The sequence below is a fragment of the Amphiura filiformis genome, chromosome 13 (genome assembly GCF_039555335.1).
Source record: "Amphiura filiformis chromosome 13, Afil_fr2py, whole genome shotgun sequence".
In the NCBI taxonomy this organism is placed as follows: Eukaryota; Metazoa; Echinodermata; class Ophiuroidea; order Amphilepidida; family Amphiuridae; genus Amphiura; species Amphiura filiformis.
Window position 1 is genome coordinate 1,678,305 of NC_092640.1, and position 26,824 is coordinate 1,705,128.

General features: G+C 38.0%; 1 protein-coding gene across 1 annotated transcript in view; it reads left to right on the forward strand.

The window, feature by feature from the left end:
- The window catches only part of LOC140168679 (uncharacterized), a 35,809-nt gene extending 19,094 nt beyond the window's left edge, over positions 1 to 16,715 (forward strand). Inside the window, exons 14-22 of the mRNA XM_072192090.1 lie at positions 425 to 551; positions 2,309 to 2,515; positions 4,425 to 4,603; positions 6,468 to 6,693; positions 8,094 to 8,202; positions 9,321 to 9,392; positions 10,643 to 11,092; positions 11,363 to 11,725; positions 16,254 to 16,715. Of these exons, the coding sequence (XP_072048191.1) occupies positions 425 to 551; positions 2,309 to 2,515; positions 4,425 to 4,603; positions 6,468 to 6,693; positions 8,094 to 8,202; positions 9,321 to 9,392; positions 10,643 to 11,092; positions 11,363 to 11,725; positions 16,254 to 16,489 (1,969 nt within the window). The 3' untranslated portion in view covers positions 16,490 to 16,715. The remainder of the gene's footprint in view (positions 1 to 424; positions 552 to 2,308; positions 2,516 to 4,424; positions 4,604 to 6,467; positions 6,694 to 8,093; positions 8,203 to 9,320; positions 9,393 to 10,642; positions 11,093 to 11,362; positions 11,726 to 16,253) is intronic.
- The last annotated feature ends 10,109 nt before the right edge of the window (positions 16,716 to 26,824 follow it).

Genomic DNA, 26,824 nt, shown 5'->3' on the forward strand with positions numbered 1-26,824 from the left:
ATGTTTTTGTTACCTTTTAAAAAGCTGAAAGCAGCAAGACCAACGGCATAAAATCTCTCAGTATCTTGCCCTCACCAGCAATTCTTTATTGACCAAGCCATTACTGTGTAAGTACGTGAGACATATGTCCACATGAAATTGATGCCAGTTCGGTTATATTGGATTTATAATATTGTTGGGTGCAATATTGATTTGAGGGCGATATTCGAAAATTTTATCATAATTTTGTTTTTAGAATAAATAGCCTTTAGACATAATGCAAATGTGGCTACTGGCCGAGTAGTGAATTAATCGTACAGCTAGGTTATGTACAAAGGTATAGGATGCAAGATTCTGAAAACATATTATGCAGTGTATTGGGTGTAATATTGCAGTATATTTGGTGCAATTTAGATAACTTGTGTCATCTCCCCTTTTACCCTAGTGCAACTGAGAAGATAGTGAGCAAAGCCAGACAATTAGTGAATGTCAAGAAGGATGATGGCTTTGCCGCATTACACCTGTCTGCTTTGAATGGTCACAGAGAGGTTGCTGATACGCTTATAACATTGGTAAGAATATCATATCTTGATGCAAGTGTATGGCTGTGTAGGGGTGTGTAGTGTGGGGTGTGTAGTGTAGTGTGGGGTGTGGGTGTGAGTGGATTTGCTGATTCACAGCTCATTCAACATCTATCAGCTTTGAACAGTCACACAGAAGTTGCTGATACACTAATAACATTGGTAAGAACACCCCAACTTTTTCTTTTTCTGAGATGTGAGTGTGTGAAGGGCTGTGTTTGTATTTGTAAGTTGTGCAGTGGTGTGGGGGGTGCACGCGTACCAGCATTCTTGTGGGGGAATCGTGTACGTACCACATACCCCTTGTGGGGAGCTTTTTCTTTGTGGGGTATAAATCTTGAATCCCGCAGTGTAAAAGTACGTGATGTGGATGGGTTGGTAGAGTGCCAGGTTGTATGTGTAAGTTATATGTGTGTGGTTTTACCAAATTGCAGGTCTACATCATTAGCAACTTTGAATAGTACAAAGAAGTGGCTGATACACAAAGCTGGCAAAAATGTTGACATGTACAGTGATTATTTTTAATATTATAAACATGCTGTATCAAAAAGATTGGTACTCAAACTGTTTTGAAGGTTATTAAAAAGCCTACTTCTTCCAAATGCAACATAGGGTCCTCTTGAAGTAACCATAATTGTTTGTTTTATGACAGTAATCACTAAATTATGTGGATCCTATGTTGCATGTGGCAGTCATATCCATAACCACTGTAAACTGATGGTACCAATCATTTTGATACATCCCAGGCACTGAGTTTTGAATAAATCTGATGTGCTGCAAACTACACACCTGGTTAAGTAATTTAGGACACACCTGGTTAAGTAATTTAGGACTTAACCAGGTGTGTATGATTATATCAGGTGTGTATGATTATATTAGGCTGGCGGGTAAGCATCATTAATTGATCTCGTACACTGGTGTGTAATGTGTTGTTTGTACTGTTCACCCTTGACTTCTTATATCCATAAGTACCAGACTTGAGTCCTGTTTATCAGGGACAGTCTGTGTAGCTCAGTGGTTAGAGTGCTCGCCCGACAAACGAGAGGTCTGAGGTTCAAGTCCCCGCACAGGCAGGTATGTCCAGAGTTTTTTCTCTGGTATATCTGCCTATGCATGTTATGTTTCCATTTGTAAATTCATGTTTAAATGTGCTAGTGTGCGATGCGTAATTCTTCTTTCCCCTGTATATTGATATATTAAGAATAACGATTAAGCATCATTAATTTGATCTCGTGCGCTAGTTGTAATGTTTGAATGTTTCCATGTTCCAGTGTATGATGCGTAAGCCTCTTCCTCTGTTTGTATGATTATATTAGGCTGGCGGGTAAGCATCAATAATTGATCTCGTACACTGGTGTGTAATGTGTTGTTTGTACTGTTCACCCTTGACTACTCATATCCATAAGTACCAGACTTGAGTCCTGTTTATCAGGGACAGTCTGTGTAGCTCAGTGGTTAGAGCGCTCGCCCGACAAGCGAGAGGTCTGGGGTTCAAGTCCCCAGGTATGTCCAGAGTTTTTTCTCTGGTATATCTGCCTATGCATGTTATGTTTCCATTTGTAAATTCATGTTTAAATGTGCTAGTGTGCGATGCATAATTCTTCTTTCCCCTGTAATTTAGGACCTAAAAGTTGCTTTTTTGGCCAAAATTTTTTTGAAGACTAAAAAAACAATTTTTAGCTGAGCAATTAATTGCACTTCAAAACTCAGTCACCCACAACCTTTTACCAATGTGACTTTTCCCACAGGGCCAGTGTGATGTCGATATTGAAAACAATCGTCGCCAGACGCCTCTACTATTGGCTATAGGTCAAGGTCATGCTGGGGTCATTGATCTGTTTGTTGCCAAGGGAGCTGATGTGAATGCCATTGATGAGGATGGGGACAGCAGCTTACACCTGGCACTTATGAGACAAAATGTCTATACAACGACAAGTCCAGAATTGATGGACTTGGTAAGTATCACTATGGACCACAATGACTTCATCCAAATGGCATAGTTCAATAACCTCAATTAAACAATCATAGTGCAAAGTGTGGCCTCAAGTTGCAGAGAATGAGTTTTTGTACCAAAATTTTCAAATGTCATTCAATGAAGGTACAAATGTATTGGGGTTAAAGAACTGTGTCCTGTACAAATGTATTGGGGTTAAAGAACTGTGTCCTGATAGATGAGCATGTTGTAGATCCTAGTGTATATTGTCCAAAAAAACTTGAAAAGTGTAAACGTAGATACCCCTAGATACTTCCTGCGATACTTGTGATACTTGGCATGAGAGAGTGCATACTTCAGCTGTAATATATTTTATTTTTTCCTGAACCCGACTCGAACCGAAAGAAAGAACCCTAGTCCATTTCAACTCAGCGAGAACTCGCCCCGATCCGGCCTAATGCGATGATACATGCCCTGATCCGCCCGACCAGTTCATTTTTAAAAATTTTCAATCTGATCCACTTTCGGTCCAAGTTGGTCTGGATCAGTCCGGGGTATTTCGGATTTTCGGGTTGCCCTGCAGGGCGTTAGTCGCAATTATGGTCAGTGTGGTAAGGACAATGAAGTTAAACATGCTACTTGATCTTAACTTGAGTCCGAAGGTTTCCGTTTTACGGAAAACTGAAAAAAGTCACAGAATCGTAGGTACAACACGGAAAATGATATGTGACAAAAATTGTTAAAACAGGGATGTAAATTCTCCGTAAATTTACGGAATTCCGTAATTTTGTAGATTTTTTAACGTTATTTCGAGATTTTTTCCGTTTATTTCTTTATCTTTTTAATTTTCCGAAATGTTTTTTTTAATGCCGCAAATCACCGTCTGGCAAAATAAATTAATAAGTAAATAGCGCCATCATTTGTCGTCTCTCTTACATTTGTACAACCTCTGTTACCAGTTTCATGTGGAACGATAATACACAAGTACGTATGTGAAAGCGAGAATGGAATGGCTGTACAAGAGACCGATTACTCAAAATCAAAGATGGCGATCGCGATCAAAACATCGTGACTCGTGTGTACCGAGCGAGTAATATTGTGCTGTAATTTGTGTCCAAAATGGAAGTTGATCGGAGTGCAGACATCAAGAAAATCGATCATGGAATAAAGAATGGTTGGAACTGGAAATGGATGGAGGTAAAAGAGGGGATTTTATTTTTTAAAAGCTGATATTTGGTTAAATTAAAGGAGTATTTACATGACGATTTACTGCCATTTTACCCCACGATAACAGCTTCCTAAGGCCTCTAAACATGCAGAAACCCTACAGCTTCAAGGGGGGCTTCGCCCCCTCGACCCCCACCAGGGGCCCTTAAGCAGGCCCCTGGACCCCACGCCGTATGGGCTTTGCGTCTCCGGCGCTCGCCACTGTCACTCTTCTTAACAATTTACTTCTAATATTTTCCGTAATTTTTTCAAAGCATCATTTACATCCCTGTTTTATTAAAAGATAAGTAAAATAAATGTTAAGACCAAGTTGTTTGTGTCGATTTTTATGATAAAAATACTGTTTAATAATCCCGAAATAAAGGTATATTACCAAGGCTTGAACCCCCTACATCCATCCAAACATCGTAACAGTCGGCCTATTATCGTGAGAACATCCCAATTAGAGCATATTGATCGTGATATTGAACACTTTATTGGGACATTAAATCATTGTTTATACATTTTAAGCTTTATTCATGACACATGGATTTACAAATTTTACAACATGGATTACAACACGATAAATGAATTTTCGAAAACGGTCAACTTCAGACTCTAATCTAATCACTTACTTTGCCTTACTTTTTTTTGTATCAATTAGTTAAAGCCAATAGTGCCAGCTAATACCAATGACATGACACCTGTCCTTTTGTTTCAATTAGTTAAAGCCCATAGTACCAGCCAATACCAATGACATGACACCAGGAGCAGCTGTGGCATGTTTTCTAGTCAAGTCTGGAGCAGACCTATCATTGAAAAATAAACAAGGAAAGACTCCCATGGAGTTAATACCTGACCAAAAGACTAAAGATATCATCAAGCAATTTGTTGACGCAAGACAGTAAGTTCACTGCACTAATCCCAAGGAGGTTAAATGTGAGAGCTCACACTCTACCATTTTGAGTTTACTGCACTAATCCCAAGGAGGTTAAATGTGAGAGCTCACACTCTACCATTTTGAGATTACTGCACTAATCCCAAGGAGGTTAAATGTGAGAGCTCACACTCTACCATTTTGAGTTTACTGCACTAATCCCAAGGAGGTTAAATGTGAGAGCTCACACTCTACCATTTTGAGTTTACTGCACTAATCCCAAGGAGGTTAAATGTGAGAGCTCACACTCTACCATTTTGAGTTTACTGCACTAATCCCAAGGAGGTTTAAATGTGAGAGCTCACACTCTACCATTTTGAGTTTACTGCACTAATCCCAAGGAGGTTAAATGTGAGAGCTCACACTCTGCCATTTTGAGTTTACTGCACTAATCCCAAGGAGGTTAAATGTGAGAGCTCACACTCTACCATTTTGAGTTTACTACACTAATTCCATGGAGGTTAAATGTGAGGGCTCACACTCTGCCATTTTGAGTTTACTGCACTAATCCCAAGGAGGTTAAATGTGAGAGCTCACACTCTACCATTTTGAGTTTACTGCACTAATCCCAAGGAAGTTAAATGTGAGAGCTCACACTCTACCATTTTGAGTTTACTGCACTAATCCCAAGGAGGTTAAATGTGAGAGCTCACACTCTACCATTTTGAGTTTACTACACTAATCCCAAGGAGGTTAAATGTGAGAGCTCACACTCTACCATTTTGAGTTTACTACACTAATCCCAAGGAGGTTAAATGTGAGAGCTCACACTCTACCATTTTGAGTTTACTACACTAATCCCAAGGAGGTTAAATGTGAGAGCTCACACTCTACCATTTTGAGTTTACTACACTAATCCCAAGGAGGTTAAATGTGAGAGCTCACACTCTGCCATTTTGAGTTTACCGCACTAATCCCAAGGAGGTTAAATGTGAGGGCTCACACTCTGCCATTTTGAGTTTACTGCACTAATCCCAAGGAGGTTAAATGTGAGAGCTCACACTCTACCATTTTGAGTTTACTGCACTAATCCCAAGGAAGTTAAATGTGAGAGCTCACACTCTACCATTTTGAGTTTACTGCACTAATCCCAAGGAGGTTAAATGTGAGAGCTCACACTCTACCATTTTGAGTTTACTACACTAATCCCAAGGAGGTTAAATGTGAGAGCTCACACTCTACCATTTTCAGTTTACTACACTAAGCCCAAGGAGGTTAAATGTGAGAGCTCACACTCTACCATTTTGAGTTTACTACACTAATCCCAAGGAGGTTAAATGTGAGAGCTCACACTCTACCATTTTGAGTTTACTACACTAATCCCAAGGAGGTTAAATGTGAGAGCTCACACTCTGCCATTTTGAGTTTACCGCACTAATCCCAAGGAGGTTAAATGTGAGAGATCACACTCTACCATTTTGAGTTTACTGCACTAATCCCAAGGAGGTTAAATGGGAGAGCTCACACTCTACCATTTTGAGTTTATTGCACTAATCCCAAGGAGGTTAAATGGGAGAGCTCACACTCTTCCATTTTGAGTTTACTGCACTAATCCCAAGGAGGTTACATGTGAGAGCTCACACGCTGTCATTTTGAGTTTACTGCACTAATCCCAAGGAGGTTAAATGTAAGAGCTCACACTCGATCATTTTGAGTTTATTATGTTTACTATGCTAATGTTACAATAGAAGAAACTGTTATCCAAACGGTTACATTTCAAGCTATTTCAGCACATCACATCAAAGCTCCCATTGGGTGCCCCATTCCTTTTTAAAGGAATTTTTATTATTCATAACAAGTGTGTTTTGTATTTATGTTTGTTCCATTGTAGGAAAGAATTGGCCAATCAAAATAAAGCCAAACTTCGTGTGCCTAAACCAGGAAGTGCAGGTGGGATTAGCAGAAACCAAGCCAACCGTCGCTCTAAGAATCTTGAAGCTATGGTTAAGGAGTGCCGCATGTGTAGTAAACCGCCAAACTGTAGATTTCTACCGTGTGGACATCAAGCTGCATGTATGGACTGTGCTAAACTATTCCAGAAATGCTTTGAGTGCAAGGTCAGTCCAAGTTCAAATTCAAGTAAAAACTAATGGCAAGCTCAAATTAAACTGATAGTAAGCAGAATGAGCATAAAGTTTATAAAATGTCTTTCTGGGATATACAAGATTGAATTCCTTATTTCCTAAGCTTTACAAGCATGTTAGGGTGGGTTGCTCTTTGATTACTGGATACGCCAATATTTTTTTGCGTACAGATATTTTTGCGGTTTCAATTATCACTGACAATTTCGCAAGGTGTTCAATTCGCGGTTGTTGGCAACTTACATAATAAAATACATAAGAAATTTCTTCATGTTAACATATTCATGGGTTATTATTTTCGCCGGCACATATTAATCCGTGAAATTCGCGATAATAAAACCACCATGAAAATTTCTGCGTGTACAGTATGTCTTCAAAATCAGTATTTCCTCCAGAATTTCTTCTTTTTTTTTTTCATGTATCATGCATGTTTGCTGGAGGGTTATCATCTGAATTGCCCTGGTGATTTTACAGTCATTTTGTTGCAGCAGGTCACATTTATGCTTGTAGTGGGACACTAATAATGGGCTGTTCCAGTTGAAATCCATACACCCCCTCTAGGAAGATATAACCCTAATCTTCCATACAGAGAATTTCAAATAGAGTCACCCATTCAGTGTCATCATTGGAATTTTTTTGCCAAAATATACTAAGTTCTTAACTATTTCAATAAAATGGTGCAATTTTGGCTTCTGAGTGGTGGGCTCCAGTGTTAAAATTGGTGCTGAGTGGTGGGATCCAAAATTGAGTAGTGGGCTCTGCCGCCCACCACCGCCCACTGTAGCTACATCTCTGCTGCTCCAATATGTGCTGTTCCAAGTTGAAATCCATACATCCCCTATGGAAGACATTACCTTATTCTCCCACACAGGGGGTGTAGATTTCAAATGGAGTCAACCATTCAGGTAACCCCATATGAAATTCACACCCCTGTGTAGGAGATTAAGGTCATGTCTTCCATAGGGGGTGTATTAATTTCAACTGGCATAACCCATTTTGGAGCAGACAACACTGAATGGGTGGCCTCATTTGAAATTCACACTCCCTGTGTGGAAGATTAAGGTCATGTCTCCACAGTGGGTGTATTAATTTCAAGTGGAACAACCCATTTTGGAGCAGACGACACTGAATGGGCGACTCCATTTGTAATCTACACCCCATGTGTGGAAGATTAAGGTCATGTCTTCCATAGGGGGTGTATTAATTTCAAGTGGAACAACCCATTTTGTAGCAGACGACACTGAAAGGGTGGCCTCATTTGAAATTCACACTCCCTGTGTAGGAGATTAAAGCAAGTCTTCCACAGGGGGTGTATGGATTTCAACTGGAATAGCCCAATAATACTTACAATTTGTCTCTATTTTCATCTAAACCAGGCGGATGTGAAAACCTATGCCAACATGGAAGCAGCCAAGTGTTCTGCATGTAAAACAAAACCAGCAGAAGTTGTCATGGAAACATGTGGCCATAAGTCACTCTGTCAAGGTACATATTGGTATATTTGTTGGTTTGTGTGGGTGTGTACCGGGGTGGATGTGTGCTGCTATGTTCCTGCAAATGAGGACGTACACAAGACTTTTTACATTAAAATCATGGACCTACCTGCAAACAAGCACTGTCCTTGGTTCTTGGTTGCAATTGAATGCTTATGCATTTTAAGTGACACATCCTCTATTGTGTATTAAAATACAGACCGTGATTGGTAGTCATATTTCGTACTGTCTAACATACACAGCTAAAAACATAGAAAATCTGCTATGTTTGGTCCTAGGTCAGACAATTAAACATCATTTCAGACATCTTTGTTTTGATAGCAATTATACACAAGGTCTGTGATTGCCAGTGCAGACAGACAGGTGTGGGGGTGTGTGTGTGGGGTGGTGTACGTATGTGTTTGCTGGCAAACATGGACATTTTTTTATGAAACTTTACATTCCAACCGTGGACGTCACTGCAACCAGGGACTGTCCCCGTTACGCTGAGATGTCCAATTGACTGCAAACAGCATAATGATGCATGTGTGCGTACATCTCATATTGTTGATATAAAAATCAGTCATCGGTTGATGGGTTAAGATCCAAAAAAATGTTGTATAATTTGTATAAAACAGGTCAACGTCCACGATTAGGAGCAGAAAATCAGAAAAATACATACATGTTTGAATAGATCAGTACAGGGTCGCCGTTTGCCGACAAATACCTGTAGGGGTGTGTGTGGGGTGGGGGTGTGTATGTCAGTTTAAAACTAGCCAAGTGTGTCTTAGAAGAGTCTTATAGTAGGAATTCCAATTGAATGAACGCAGCTTTCAATAGCACAATGTTTTTTGGCGTACACTACGCTATGTACGTCAGCGTGTGCGACTGCGTGAGTAACGCAAAAGTGAATCCAACCATGCCAACGTACTTGTGATTGGTAAGCATTGTATCCAAGGTCGTGCGTTCGCGTTGTAGTTTGAAATACGCGATATACGATCGCGTTTGGATCGAGTACAGCTGTTGAAAGCTGTGTTCATTCAATTGGAATTCCTACTATAGAATCGAAGTTACATTCTAGAAGTCTTAGAATGTACAATGATGATTTATGTTTGTTGGTTTTTCTTTCAGATTGTGCAATGAGCAAGAAGGATACTGAATGTAGTATATGCAAGTCTTCTGGTACACAGGTGACAAGTAAAGGTGAGAATCACTGTCATAACCATGGCACAGTACACTGACCTCCAGTCAATAACCATACCTCAACAGTTGACCTCAAGTTGTAGAATATGAGTTTAAACTCAAACTTGACTTTTTCACTCAAAGCATGCACCACATTTGTAAATTAAGTTATTTTTAGTCATTTGTTCACCAATCAATGTCAGAAAGATATTCTTTCAGAATATGCAACAGCAACAGACTTTTAAACTTTGATAAATCAATCTTTGAAATTGGATAAAGTTATTTTATCTTCATACCATCTCTTTTCGTTGTCATTTCTCAGTTCCCGTTTGAACCTGTTATTATTGTTATATAATATATAATATTTGATATTTTATTTTCTTAACATTCTGTCATACTTTTCATTTTTGAGATTTTATATCCATTATGACATTAAAAGTGTGTGGTCTGTGTGTAGTTTTACTGTGTGTTTCTCTATGTGTCACTTGTGTTTCTCTTTTGGTCTGTCTGTTTCTCTCTTTTTCTCTGTCCTTACATTTTTCTGTGTCTGTCCTCCTGTATGCCTCACTCCTTCTCTTGCATGTCAAAAGATGTGCACATGTAGTGAATTTTCTTTACAATTTTTTACAGGCAGAATGAAATCAAGCACACATTTAAAAACAAAGATTGATGGGCAGAACCGGCGGTTTACCTGTGTTCTATGTGTTCCATACAATAGAAATTAGGCTCAATTGCCAATTCTTCCTGGGCCCTGGCAGTCGACTGACGGTTAGGTTATGAAGCCATCTCTAAATCTGTTCCCTTTGATAATATCAGATGGGAACTCACATCCATCAGTGAAGCCAACTATACTATACCATTTTTCACCCTGTTGTGGCAGTGATGTCAATGTGTTGAGGCAGGTGTTTCGCTCGTGCATCTATGCAGCGTTTTTAAGCGTGTGAGTGTGTACATCAGCAATTCAGCGAATGAGGTGACGATGTGATGTGTGTCCAATCAAAACCAGTATTGCGCGACCTGGTTCTATTTACGCAATAATCAGAAAGAGAGGTAGGGCAGCGCGAAAGGACCTTACCGAATACTACAGCAAAGCACTGCTTCAGTAAAGTCAAATGGAGCATGCTACAACTTATGTGTGTCTCTGTCTGTATGTCTGTCTGTTTGGGTGTATGTCTGGCTGTATGCCTCTCTTTCTCCGTCTCTCTATCTATTTCTGTCAGTCTGTCTGTATACCATACCATGTGTTTCAGTTGTACTACATTTAATTTCAGATGGGGATCCTACCCCTCTCAGTGAACCCAACAAGCAAAGCACACCTGCCGTAAGAGGCCTAGTTGGGTACGCTACAACGTCTGTGTGCCCATGTCTGTCTGTGTGTCTGTCTGTATGTCTCTCTCTCTCTCTCTGTCATACCATACCATGTGTTTCAGTTGTACTACATTTAATTTCAGATGGGGATCCTACCCCTCTCAGTGAACCCAACAAGCAAAGCACACCTGCCGTAAGAGGCCTAGTTGGGTACGCTACAACGTCTGTGTGCCCATGTCTGTCTGTGTGTCTGTCTGTATGTCTCTCTCTCTGTCTGTATACCATACCATGTGTTTCAGTTGTACTACATTTAATTTCAGATGGGGATCCTACCCCTCTCAGTGAACCCAACAAGCAAAGCGCACCTGCTGTAAGAAGCCTAGTTGGGTATGCTACAACATCTGTGTGCCCATGTCTGTCTGTGTGTCTGTCTGTATGTCTCTCTCTCTCTCTCTCTGTCATACCATACCATGTGTTTCAGTTGTACTACATTTAATTTCAGATGGGGATCCTACCCCTCTCAGTGAACCCAACAAGCAAAGCACACCTGCCGTAAGAAGCCTAGTTGGGTATGCTACAACGTCTCGTGTGCCCATGTCTGTCTGTGTGTCTGTCTGTATGTCTCTCTCTCTCTCTCTGTCATACCATACCATGTGTTTCAGTTGTACTACATTTAATTTCAGATGGGGATCCTACCCCTCTCAGTGAACCCAACAAGCAAAGCACACCTGCCGTAAGAAGCCTAGTTGGGTATGCTACAACGTCTCGTGTGCCCATGTCTGTCTGTGTGTCTGTCTGTATGTCTCTCTGTCATACCATACCATGTGTTTCAGTTGTACTACGTTTAATTTCAGATGGGGATCCTACCCCTCTCAGTGAACCCAACAAGCAAAGCACACCTGCCGTAAGAGGCCTAGTTGGGTATGCTACAACGTCTCGTGTCATGCCAGGGCGCAGACGTAGTGATGGGATCACTGGAGCAAGCTTGAAGACGTTGCCAGGAAAATCTGGACGTAAAATGCCCATGAGAGCCAAATCCTTTGCAGGTTCTGTGGCATTTTGATTATCAGGGTTTCTAGTCGCTTTTTACACAGATCCGCCATCTTGCTACCAAAACGAGGTTCTCCCTGCAAACACATGGGCAAAATGTGCATTTTTGTTTCTCTCGCTTTTTCAGACGGCTTTTGCTCAGCATACGAGGTACTTAAAGCATGCATTTGACAGGAGTACGCATACACAGCACCCACTTAGCGGGTAGAACCTCGTTTTGAGATGACCGTGTGATTGGCGAATTATTGCATAGAATGACGCCTCCCCATCATGCATTGGTGTATCACAGAGATTCAAATCTTCCCATCATGAATTGGGCTATTCCAGTTGAAATCCATACACCCCCTATGACAGACATGACCTTAATCTCCCACACAGGGAGTGTAGATTTCAAATGGAGTCACTCTTTCAGGTAAACCCATTTGAAATTCACACTCCGTGTGTGGGAGATTAAGGTCATGTCCTCCATATAGGTGTATGGTGATAGCCCATTACTCAAATCATGTCTGGAACTGTTTTAGGCACCTATATGATACAGATGCTCTATCTGTCTTGCAGGGGGTATTTTTTTAAAAAGAAAGTGTCCAGCAATCATAACATTATGACTTATATGTTAGAAAAATAATTATCAAGCACGAGTCACATGGTTTTATTTAAAACAAACTCATATTAACCATAAAAACGAATAAAAACAGCCATCTCTCAACACGCGATATTCAAAATTCCCGCGCTGAAATTGTCTAGAGCAATTCAATGAAGCCTGACGACAAATGAGTACAAATAACCATGACGTCACTGCTCTGGAAAATTTGGTCGCGGGAATTTTGAATATCGCGTGTTGAGAGATTTTCTTTATGGTTAATATGAGTTTGTTTTAAATAAAACCATGTGATTCGTGCTTGATAATTATTTTTCTAACATATAAGACATAATGTTGTGATTCCTGGACACTTCCTTTAAAGAAACTTGGCATTTTGTCCATATCAATCATTTGAGAATGGCAAATCTTCTTTATGTGTGAATTAATTTAAGGGCTCATTTTGATACATAATTTTATGTACCTGCTGTTTGATCTCACAAATCTGGATTTTTTTTTTCTTTACAAATCCTAAAGTTTATTCTTCTGATACGTTTCGAAATCTAGTATTTGTGTACCCAAATATATGCAAATTATATCAAGAATATAATCATGAGCTCCCGCAGAATGGAAATGAGGAAATAAATAGTTCAGCTTGGATGTCCAGTGTAATTCTGCTTGGTTGAAATGAAAACAGTTATTTTTCTAAAGTAATGACATGATGTGAAGACATGATTCTCTTCTGTGATAGTGAACTAATTTTGCTTTATAAGAATGCAGGTTCAGATGCTTCAATACTTTATGTATCTAATACAATGATTAAATGATTAAGGCCTTATAATTCAAGACCGAATTAAAAAGACTAGTTTGCGTATGATGTCTTGTCAACTACACCGAAAATGCTGTACTATGCAGGTCAGTAACCAATCACGTCGTGCCTTTGCTCTGAATTCAGACGCAAATTAAACTAGTCTTTCTAATTCAGTCTTTGATAATGAGAACTAATGTTTATTTGTGTAGAAAGTTCATTGTATGTATCATTGGCCCTTGAACAAGTTTAAAGTGACACCTCCTATGAAAGCTCTTGGCAGTTTTGTTTTAAACATGTTCAAGGGCTACAACTACATATCCTCATTGTACAGTGTCTCTCATTGGTTAATAACGCGATATATTCTTCTGAGTGACCAATTAAAATACAGCTACTAAATATGTCAGCTTTAACCTCTTCAGCCCCTACCACCATTCTTAACATGTTGCTTGTTGGCTCAATAAATCATTTAGTCACTTGCACAGGACTTTCTACAACTTGAGAACCAAGGTCCTCAAATATTCAAATTTGTAGCCAACTGCTCTCGATTCCATCCCAGAGCTGTTTGGATATTCAGAATCTCGAGTACTGAGGAAGTTAACCGATCTTGATATGCATATAAACAGTGCTAAAATTTTGATGAAATGGTGTTATACAAAGTGTAGTATCTATGAATGTATTAATATAAATATAATATATGTAAAATGTTAACTATTTACTCTATTAAATGCCCCGGGAGCGTTGCATTTTTGACAGGGTGCATTTATTAGAAGTGAATTTTCAATGAAAAAACTCGCGAAGTGCGACTTCCAGATCTAGCATAATGCAACTTCCGATTTGAAAAACAACATGGTGGTGCCTATACAGGGACCACATATTAGCGGAAAATACTACGCAATTATTAGATCTGTAAGTGCATTTTTATGCAAAAAAACATCCATTTCGCGATTATGACATCATGCTATGGCATGGAAATATCTGCATTTTGGTCACTTTTTCTTTGAAAAAAGTTGAGGGGTGTTTAATAGAAGGGGAGCATAGAGTAAATAGGTATGCTTGACCACACATTCTTTTGAACATAGCAGCATCTTTTTATTGGTGTTTTTGGGCACTAAATTAGGCCAAAAAAAAGATTGTTTGCTTGTCCTTCACAACTTTGTCAGAATTGGATCGGTCGGTCAGAATTTTTTTTTGGATTTTTTTAAAGACCATAGCCAAAACATGACTGTGTATGCCTTTAATTAGCTTAATATATAGCCCAAATAGTTGTGAATTTGGATATTTCTCTGCTGTATACCACTTCATTCATGTTTTTAAAACAGTTTAGAAGTGTGTAGAAACTGTAAAAAAACTTTTCAGGATGTCAAAAATATTGAAAGAAAAAAAGCAACTTTTTCTGGAATTTCCAAAATTAGGGTCGGTATTCATTTGTACAGTAAACTAAAAAAACAACCACTTTTTTCCCAGATTTTCCAGATAAGAGTCGGTCGGTGGAGGACAAGCAAACAATCTTTTTTTGGGGCCTTACTTTAAGCTTTTCTTTAGATGTTTTCTTCCAAATGAAGTATTCAGATACAGAAGCATATAAATGCCATTTTTTGGTTAAGACCACCAACCTCTGTCTTAACCCTAACACTGTCAGGTGGTTGCAGGTGACCTATGCATTTTCTGTGGTAATTTGTGGCATATTTAGAATGCAGGAAAAATGCAATTTCCCCACAAAGCTGCTGTAGTTTTTAGTTTATAGGCTATTGCATTTGAAATCCATACACTCTCAATGGAAGACAGCTTTAATCTTCCACACAAGGGGTGTAGATTTCAAGTGGAGTCACCCATTCAGGCAACCCTATTTGCAATCCACACTCCCTGTGCGAAATGATAAGGTCATGTATTCCAGGGGATGTATGGATTTTGACTGGAATAGCCCATTAAGGTCATGCTTTATGAACTAATTCAGCTTTGCATTTTAGAAACCAAACAGTTAGGTAACCATGGCAACAGCAGCAATTTAACAATACTTTTTTCCTCAGTTACAGTAATTATTCTCATATTGTGCCTGTGCCATTGAAACAGGTTGTTCAGAATCATGTAGTTTGTTGCAATGCAAAATGTGGTATATTTACACTGTACATGCATGAAAATATGTGATAACTTGTTCCTACTGGGCTAAAAAGTTTGTTTCCTGTAGGCCTGGAGAAAATATCTTGCACTTCCCAGAATCCTTTGCAACATGATACATCACCTTGTTACAATAAATGGCTCTCCTATTACTTTGTTCAGGTTTCCTTTGTTTTCATGTTGACAATAGACTAGCTATACATGGGTTGAGAGTCAAGAAATAAATATTTTGCAAGATCTGGATGTGCTCTGTTCATTGAGGTACTTTTTGTCCCTATCGACCCATGTTGCAATAGATAGCAAATCAGTACAAAAAAAATTGAAATTGAAGAAATGCATTATGGGAAGTGTTTGATATCATCTCAGCTGCAGGTCACACACATTTCTCTTTGGGGGACCATTTTACCGCATTTTGTTTTTTTATATGAGAAATCAAAACTTTGATTTTCTTGTACATTTTGCTTCACTAGCAATGAAATTACAAATCCTATGAAATTCAATTTATAATTTTCATAGCTAGACTACTCTGCACTGATTTGAGAATAAATGATTGTGATTTGAGGCATAGTTTATCATAAATCCTGATTCTGAAAAAAACAAAAACATTTTGCATTTTGGTTTTCAGGCCATCCACAGGAAATAAACTTGTTTTTTTCTAGCCTTAATCATCATAAAAGCATCACATGGATTGATGTATTTACATATTTTCATTAATCCTAGGTATCTGTGTTCATTATTATATCTGTAGGAAGTGTCAAAAGCATAAAGCATTATGGGAATGGTGCAGTATGTTCTCTCATTCACCTACAACAACTGCACCAATATATTTAATTTACATACTTGCATTAATCCCAGGTGTCTGTGGTTATTGTTTTATCCATCTTGAAAAATTTGACCTAAAAGCCTATTGCATTGTGGGAAGAGTACAATATGTTCTCTCATTCACCTACAATAACATGCACCAATATATGTACATATTTTCATTAATCCCAGATGTCTGTGTTTATTATTTCATCTTCAGGGGCTGCATTACAAGGAGCATCAGGAAGTAATCAGCCTTCCGATATGGAGATGCGTCAACTCAAGGAACGTATGCGTGAGATGGAGGAGGCACAACAGTGTACAATATGTATGGAGAGGCGGCGAGACACCGTCTTTCTTTGCGGGCATAGTACGTGTAAAAAATGCGCCAAGTCGCTTAAACATTGTCCGATGTGCAGAAAAGCTATCACTAAGAAGATTAACATGTTCTCATGAACTTATAAGGAGGCGTCATCTTTCTTTGTGGGCATAGTACGTGTAAAAAATGCGCCAAGTCGCTTAAACATTGTCCAATGTGCAGAAAAGCTATCACTAAGAAGATTAACATGTTCTCGTGAACTTATAAGGAGGCGTCATCTTTCTTTGTGGGCATAGTACGTGTAAAAAATGCCCCAAGTCGCTTAAACATTGTCCGATGTGCAGAAAAGCTATAACATGTTCTCGTGAACCTGTAAGGAGGCGACGATCGAGACATCGTCTTTCTTTGCGGCCATAGTACGTGTAAAAAATGCGCCAAGTCGCTTAAACATTGTCCAATGTGCAGAAAAGCTATCACTAAGAAGATTAACATGTTCTCGTGAACTTATAAGGAGGCGTCATCTTTCTTTGTGGGCATAGTACGTGTAAAAAATGCCCCAAGTCGCTTAAACATTGTCCGATGTGCAGAAAAGCTATAACATGTTCTCGTGAACCTGTAAGGAGAGCACTGCATGGTACGATATTGGGGCAATTCAATTTGAAATCTGTCATATCCTTGTGGAAGATACCTACACCAGAAAGAGAATATATTTTCCAGTTGAAATTGGCTAGGGGTTCATTATTTTGAAACCCATACTCATTTAGTGTGTTTCTATTGAGCATCCGGAATTTTTCCAGTGAAATTGTTAACCGGGTAATAGCGGAGAATGATGGCTAACGGTCAATTTCTATTGGGGACTGTTATCCGGAAAATGCAAGCAGCCGTGGCCCGATCGTCACACTTCGTGACTTTGCAGGAGAAAGGTCATATCTCAGGTCATTGCAAGTCTTCAATGTTGGTTGACGATGGCGATCGTAACTTGTTCACTTTTAATGGGAATTTTAACTAATAAGTCTACCTTCAAATGAATCTTGGAAGATAAAACTGGGTGATTTATTTTAAATAATCTATACCTTAATTTATGCCTCTTTTAACAATGTTTAAAATATATTTTACTCTGAACGAAAGTTGTACGTCGTATTCGTCAGCTCAACTCCAAACACACAGCTGATGAAATGGTAAACAAAATAGAACACACGTTGCGATCACGTGACCGTGTCAATTTTCGGTTTCTCTCCTGTAAGCGCAGTCTGTCGGAACGATGTCAGTTTACATTGGCGTTATCTGGATAATTTCTCCGCCATTATCCTACTAAAAGTAGGATAAATTCCCGAAAACTCTCGCCGCTATTATCCGGAGAATAGCGGAGAAGGTCAGTTTCTATTGGGCACAGTTAATCTCTTATCCGGGTTTTTTCCGGATAATGGCCCCAATAGAAACACGCTAATTGTGTATATGGCTTTACCTATATCTTCCACAGTTGGAGTGAGTATTTCAAATGGATGTTTCCCAATTATCTATTCAATTTGAAAACCATACTCCCTCTGTGGAAGACTTTAGTTAAATATTCCACAGGGGGAGTTTGGATTTCATATGTGACACGATCTGGTCCATGGGGTCCAAAGGCGGCAAATTTGAAACTGAGATAAGGGTAAATATGGAGTAAAAAACAATAAAATACATAAGAAAATAGACATCAAAAAACTTCATAACTTTAAAACCAAGTATGCTAGACCTTTGGTGTTTTCAGTAAATGATAGCCTATTGTATGTATAATGTAATAATTACAGTAACTCAATTGTCAAAAATGCCTCCTTTGCCCCACCCCCCCCCCCATGGACCAGATCGTGTCACATATGGAATATAGTGCACAGCGCTATGTTGAACAAAGGGAAAGTCGTGCGATTTGTTTGTTAAAAGCAATTTCTCAATTGATTTCATTACATTGAAAGGTAAAGATTGAAATAAAACATGTTTCCATTTTTTTAAAGACCGTTTAGTGCCTAAAATCCAAGATGGCCGCCGTGATTGAAAATTTGCCATATTTTACTCATAAATTGCGCTTTAGTAGGATACAGAATGGAAGTCCCATTCTAGGGTTGAGTACAAGAAGTTTTGAAGGTGTTTGTTTATAGATTTGAGGACGCTGAATAAAATGAGAGGGGTCTGCACCATCGAAAAGTGTGGGGAACTCTTGGTAGAGGGCGTTTTTTCAAAATGGCCACCAAAATCCCTTAAAATCACCATAACTTGGTCAGAGAAGCACCCAGCAGCACGATTCTGATGTCTATACCCATGTTTTCACAGTCAAGGAATCCAATAGAGTCATTTACAACTGCCTTTGACCTATCATTCCAAGATGGCTGCCAAAATTTCAAAATGGCCGCCAGTGAAAATTAATTTGGCTATATCTCGGGTGCAGAAAGTCCTAGAAGTATGATGCTGGTGTCTATACCCATGTTTACAGGGTCTAGAAATCCATTGGTATAATCTAAAACACACAGGACCTTAAATCCCTTCCCAAGATGGCCGCCAAAATTTAAAAATAACCACCACTAAAATGTAGAATTTAGCCTTTATCTTATCTTATCAGTGGTTTATACGGCCCTATCCGGGGTTTGCGATCCTTACCTGGGGCTAAGATACCTTAACCTTAGCATAACGCAGTCTAAACCCCAGATAAGGTATCTAAACCCCAGATAAGGCGCCGTAACCCCAGATTAAGGGACATAGATTCCAGATAAAGCAGTCCAAACCTCAAATAAGGTGACTTAACCCTAAATAAGGAACATAAACCACAGATAAGGCATCTAAACCCCACGTAAGGTGCCTTAACTCTAGATAAGGATCGTTAACCCCCGATAAGGGTCGTAAACCCCAGATAAGGCACCTAAACCCCAGATAGGGCGCCTAAACCCCAGATAAGAGACGTAAACCCCAGATAAGAGACGTAAACCCCAGATAAGGCAGTTTAAACCCCAGATAAGGCACCTTAACACCAGATAAGGAACGTAAACACCAGATAAGGCATCTAAATCCCACATAAGGCATCTAAATCCCAGATAAGGCGCCTTAACTTCAGACGAGGGACGTAAACCTAGGATAACATAGTCTGAACCCCAGATAAGACATTTAAACCCCATAAGGCTCCAAATAAGGGATGTAAACCATAAGGGATGTAAAACCCCCCAAAAGGGATGTAAACCATACATAAGGCAGTCTAAATCCCAGATCCATTCTTTAGGCATCTAAATCCAGATAAGGCGCCTTAACCCCTCATAAGGGACGTAAACCCCAGATAAGGCAGTCTAAACTCCAGATAAGGCACCTTAACCCCAGATAAGAGATGTAAATATAGGATAATGCAATCTAAACCCCAAATAAGCTGCCTTAACCACTGATAAGGGATGTTAACTGGGGATAACACAGTCTAGACCCCAGATAAGGCATCTAAACCCCAGATAAGGGACGTAAGCTCCAGATAAGGCAATTTAAAAAACCCAAATACGGCACCTTAAACCCTAGATAAGAAACCCCATATAAGGCAATCTAAATCCCAGATAAGGCATCTAAACCAAGATACGGTGCCCTAACCCCAGATCAGGGACCTGAATCTAGGATAATGCAGTCTAAACCCCAGATAATGTGCCCTAACCCCAGATCAGGAACGTGGATCTAGGATAATGCAGTCTAAACCCCAGATAAGGTGCCCTAACCCCGATAAGGGACGTGAATCTAGGATAACGCAGTCTAAACCCCTAAACCCATTACACTGTTGTCAATGGCAAAATGGCTGATTTCGGGTGAAATTTTCTCAAATTTAGAACTCTCACCTGCTTTAATATAGTTAAACGCCACCAATATCAGGTGAAACTAGATGATTTCAAAAATGATCAAAAACTCAACATAGGTTGAAATGAGACTTTTCTTGTTTAAATGCACTGAACCGCAAACAAAATGGCATTGCGCCCTCGAAGCTGAAAGATGAAATTAATTAGATAGGGCGAATATATGCTAAAAGGTGTCATATAATGAGAAAAATATACCATTTCGAAGCATCAAAACCCAAAATGTACTTTTTTGGCAATATAACTTGGTCAATTACAGTGATTTTAAACAGCCTTTTCAGATGCCACGCAAACAAATAGTTCATCATTTCCATGCAGTCAGTTTTATAGGATTTTGGCGGCCATCTTGGATTTTACCACTTACCCCAAATCTTTCTTTGAGTGTCTGACACAAGGCTACATATACATAGTTCCAGTGTTTGAAATTTACATTTTAGCATATTTTGAGAGCGATATATAGCTTTTTTTTTTGCATGTGTCAGTCAGTTTTATAGGATTTTGGCGGCCATCTTGGATTTTACCACTTCCCCGAAATATTAAATCTTTCTTTGAGTGTCTGACACAAGCCTACATAGTTCCAGTGTTTGAAATTTACATTTTAGCATATTTTGAGAGTGATATATAGCTTTTTTTTTGCATATGTCAGTCAGTTTTATAGGATTTTGGCGGCCATCTTGGATTTTACCACTTCCCACGAAATAAAAAAATCTTTTTTCCCATTATTTACCCCCACAAGAGACAAAATCAAGTGAAAGTTTGCTTTTAACACCGAAATCACACGACTCGACATAGTGCTGAGCACTAATAGCCCATTCATGGAGATTCAACAAAACATACTGGTGTGTGATATGTTGTACACATGTGCAAAAAATGTACCAAATTATTTAATCAGTGTTCAATGCATGGAAGAATATCACAAACAAAGATTGACATGTTCACATGTACAGAATACGTAGAAAGCACAGCAGTATATCATATACACTAAAATACAACAAAACAAGTTATCATAGTGTGTGGTTATGTTGCCTGCATATATAGGACCGCTATTACTAAGGGACCGGTCATACTATTTACGCCAGGGGAATGGGATTTCAAAAAGTTTTTGAAGAAAATTTTTGTGTTCCCCCTTCGCTTCCATTCAAAAATTGCTCCATTTAAAATTTCAAATTCCTCCCTCATTTCTGGCGAAAAAATTCAGATCCCCTCCTGCTTACTAAAAAATTGCCCTTCCCCTCAAAATCAAATTAAATTTTCTTGCTTTGACAATAGGATGCATTTCTATATTGTTCATCATTTTGATGTGCATAACAATGCCACAACTAAAAAAAATCAACATTGTCTTTTGTGTGGGATGGTAGTTATTACTAATAAGATTTACATGTTTTCATTGGGCTATTCCAGTTGAAATCCATACACCCCCTATGGAAGACATGACCTTAATCTTCTACACAGGGAGTATGAATTTCAAATCAGGTTACCTGAATGAGTGACTCCATTTGAAAGCTACACTCCCTGTGTGGGAGATTAGGATGTCATCAATAGGGGGTGTATGGACTTCAACTGGAATAGCCCAATATGGAGAAATGCAGCTGATTTTTTCTGTTTTTCTGTAAGTCATCTATGGTCCATTTGGCTCTCTGGACGGCATCTGTGTATGATACACGCACCTGTAGCATGCGATGCTGTGCGAAGTGAGAGTGCCCTACATATACACTGCCTTTGACCTTTGACTGCACATGTACCACCCATGGACTCTACTGTCTTGAGGGAGCCAAATGGACTATAAACATTGTGTCATTGGGCAGGAAAAACCTCCTATGTACTTGTGCCCCTGAACATGTTTAAAATAAAACTGCCAAGGAGGCTCACTATTTTGGTCTTGATAGCGTTAATCCAATATGGTGGATTTATCATAGAATTACACATGGCATAATTCCAAGTCTAGACTCATTAAGTCTAATTTCTTTGGTTGTAATGGTCACTTCATGCAGGAAGATTAAGACAGAACATATCAAAATTTGAAATTTTTACAGGCACCAAATCTAATTCCAGGGCTCTATGGAACCCTTGGAATGCCTTGTAGAAGGGTACCTGGCCATATAATTTGTACCATGCATACCCCATCTATTGCCAATGTTTTAATAGGCATCAAACCTAATTTTAGGGCTCTAAGGAGGAACAGTACCTGGCCATATAATTTGTACCTTGGGCACCCTCATAATAGCAGTCAATGTTTTAATAGGCACCAAACCTAATTCTAGGGCTCTAAGGAGGAACAATTGGGACTGCCTTGGACAAGGGTACCTGGCCATATAATTTGTACCATGCGCACCCTCATAATTGCTGCCAATGTTTAAATATTATTTAACCACATGAATTATATATAAACTGTTAGCTCAATATAATATATATAACAATGTTATTTCAATAATTACTTGTTAAAATCATATCTGTATATATTTGTTGGAATTTTGTATTTTGTTAATTGTATATGCTAGTAATATATTGTATTGTATATACACTTATTAAGTCTCAAAAGTAGCAACTACACTGAACATAGATTAAAAGATTCATACTCCCTCAAAACCATATAGCCAATTATTAAAGCCATTAGAAAAATACACAGAGGGCATTATATAGCTATTGCACTCATGCACAGTTTTGCAAACTGCGCGCTGTGCGTTCGTGTCTTGCAGGATATAAGAGGTATACCAGAACGAAATTACAACATGTTGTCTATGGAGCAGTGTAATACACATAATCATGCATAACTCGCAAATGCAAAGTCGCAATTTTGGGAATAAGCTTTTTTCGTGGATATTTACTGAAAAATGTCATAAAATGAGGATGCTAGGATCACGAAATATTCCTTTAAGTGGACTTAAATTACAGTGTTGCATTTTGAGACATATGTACATATGATTGCTGAACTAAATTGTTTATTTTTATAATTGGCAAAGTGGAATTGGGTTATTCCAGTTGAAATCCATACACCCCCTGTGGAAGACAGGACCTTAATCTCCCACACAAGGGGTGTAGATTTCAAATAGAGCAGGGATGTAAGTTTTCTGTATTTTTACAGAATTCTGTAATTTTTGTAGTCCAGATTTACGCAATTTCTTTTATTTTCAGCCCATTTTGGGCTTTTTAGCCCGAATTTACGCGCTTTTTTCCGTATTTTCCGTATTTTTTCTTCAGGGTTACTTACATCCCTGATAGAGTCGCCCATTCAGGCATCCCCATTTGTAATTCAATTCACACTCCCTGTGTGGAAGATTACGGTAATGTCTTCCGTAGGGGTGTATGGATATTAACTGGAATAACACATTTGATTGTATCATGCATGTTAAGGGTTAGCTATTGTGCCTTTATTTACAGTGCCGAATAATGGAAGTCATGGATGTCCATGACATGTGTTTAAGTCCCATTCAGTGATTTCTGCGAAAATGTGAAAAAATTAAAATTGTTTATAAATTACTTAAAAGTGAAAGATAAGTCATTCAAATTGTCATTTGGTATTTTTGAAATGAAGAATTTGGCAAAAAACATTGAAAACAGCGGTATTGACAAAGTTGAAGCCCCATTCAAATAAATGTAGCTAATTTATATACTGTCAGTATATAAAATACAGATTCATGTAAATTCTTAATTTTTGTCTTAAATACACGGCTTTTGGCTGAATCACTAGCAGGCTATGTTAACACATTTATGACAATGACAAAGGTACCAAAATCTGAATTTTGATGATTTTTACGATCGTCCGGATGAGCAAATCACTGAATGGGCCTTTAATTAAATTAATTTCATTCAGAATTGCAATGACTCACATCTTGTGTGATGAAGTTGGTGTAATACTACATAAATATGATAATCATTATTTTTGAACAACAAACATTAACTAAATCTAGTTCCTTTTTGTAAGGGTTTTGAGCTGTACAACCCCTATGGAAGAGACATGGTCTTATCGTCCACACAGAAAGTGTGTTTAGGGTTACTAGAATAGGTGACTCCAATTGAAATCTAGACCCTCTGCTTGGAAGATTAAGGCTATGTCTTCCTTAGGGGGTGTATGGATTTCAACTGCAATAGACTGCTTGCTTGATGGGGGCAGGCTTGAGGACCCCCTGACACATTATTGTATGTAAGTGGTTATTTTCGCACACAGAATTACTCGGGATTTCCAACAAAGGGGACCTACGTAAATGAAATCCATCCATGCGTTGATAATTTAATTACTGTATATGACAAAATTTCATATTTCATATTTGTGTTAAGGGATCTAGAATGAGCGTTTATTGCGTTTCAACAGTATTTTTGTGGAACATTTGAGCACATCAGACTTGCAATTCAAATCGAATATCGAATTGCATTCTGAATACGAAGCATGTCTTTCTGATATCCAATAATTTTGATTTTTTGAAAATCACAATATAATACAAATTTTATGACAAATTATAAAAATTTGATATTTTTCAAATTCTTGATAACAGTCCTTGAAGTAAATTATATAAATCTAATGATATATTCTTAAAGTGTATGTAGCTGGGAGGAAAAGCAGACGATCAATTGAAAATTTTGACCTTTTATATTGAAGATATGGATTTTTTCCCCAAAAGACCTTTTTTTGTGTGTGTGTTTTTGTAAAAAAATCCCTATCTTTAATACTATAGGTCAAAATTTTCAACTGATCGTTGGCTTTTCATCCCACCTACATACACTTGAAGTATAAATCATCAGATTTATAAAGTTTACTTCGAGTACTGTTAAATATCAAAAATATCAATTTTTAATGATTTGCCATAAAATGCGTATTAAATTGCGAATTTCAAAAAATCAAAATTACTTGATATCAGAAGGACATTCTTCAGTATTCAGAATGCAATTCGATATGTCTGATGTGCTCTAATGTCTCAAAATAAATACTGTCCAAACGTTCATACCCCTTCCCTTAAAATTATGAAATTATGAAATTATTGGGTATCTGTAGAGGTCATGAAAATGTTTTAAAACGTTTTGTGTGAAAAAAAACCCACTACAGTCTTGTCAAAATGTTGTAACTATAAAATATTATTTTGCAAACATTTATGCAAAATAATTTGTCAACACTTTGCAAGTTTTCAAATCTTATTAAAATGTTTTCTACCCTCTATAAACCCGTCATATAACCCCACATTTGACATATTTGGCAAATTTGATAACCTTTTTTGTTTGCTGGGTTCATTATTAGTAAAACTGTCCCTTTTGTTAAAACTAAAATACCTGTCATGTACATCTATTGGGTATTCCAGTTGAAATCCATACACCCCTATGGAAAACATCACCTTGATCTCCCAACATAGTTGAAATCTATACACTCCCTTTGGAAGACATGACCTTACTCTCCCAACACAGGTATGTAGATTTCGAATGGAGTCACCCATTCAGGTAACCCCGTTTGAAATTGACACTCCCTTACGTGGGGAGATTAGGTTCATAATTCCATAGGGGGTGTATGTAATTCAATTGGAACAGCCAATTATATCTGGTAATGATAATGATATCATACTTCGTTGAATAAGTTCATCAGGTTTGTTGATTAAATAAACAAAAAGACATTTTTGTGTGACAAAACCAAGTGAATTTTTACTCACTACGAAATATTGTAGTGAGTAAAAATTCACTTGGTTTTGTCACACAAAAATGTCTTTTTGATATCATACTTGTAAATATGTGGAAATGAAAACAGAAAAGAAACATAAGGGCATTTGTCACCTATGATGAGGTATAAATATATATAATTGTAAACGAACTGGACTGGTGTTTGCGTTATTTTCGTGAGTCTTTGTCACAATTGATATTAACAGAAATCTAAATAGTAGTTACAACATCAATTTTCCTACATACAAAAAGTACAGTAATAATGTAGTTTTACCAGTTTTTGCCAAAGATCTTTAATCTTCCTACATACAAGTACAGTAATAATGTAGTTTTACCTGTTTTTGCATTGCCAAAGACCATTAATCTTCCCACATACAACTACAGTAATAATGCAGTTTTACCTGTTTTTGCATTGCCAAAGACCATTAATCTTCCCACATACAAGTACAGTTATAATGTAGTTTTACCAGTTTTTGCATTGCCAAAGACCATTAATCTTCCTACATACAAGTACAGTAATAATGCAGTTTTACCTGTTTTTGCATTACCAAAGACCATTAATCTTCCTTCATACAAGTACATTAATAATGTAGTTTTACCAGTTTTAGCATTGCCAAGGACCATTAATCTTCCTACATACAAGTACAGTAATAATGTAGTTTTACGAGTTTTTGCATTACCAAAGACCATTTAGCATCCCACATACTACATTATACCGACTACATTATACCGATTAATCGTCCCTCATACAAATACAGTAATAATGTAGTTTTACCTGTTTTTGCATTACCAAAGACCATTAATCTTCCTACATACAAGTACAGTAATAATGTAGTTTTACCTGTTTTTTGCATTACCAAAGACCATTAATCTTCCTACATACAAGTACATTAATAATGTAGTTTTACCTGTTTTTGCATTACCAAATACCATTAATCTTCCTACATACAAGTACATTAATAATGTAGTTTCACCTGTCTTTGCATT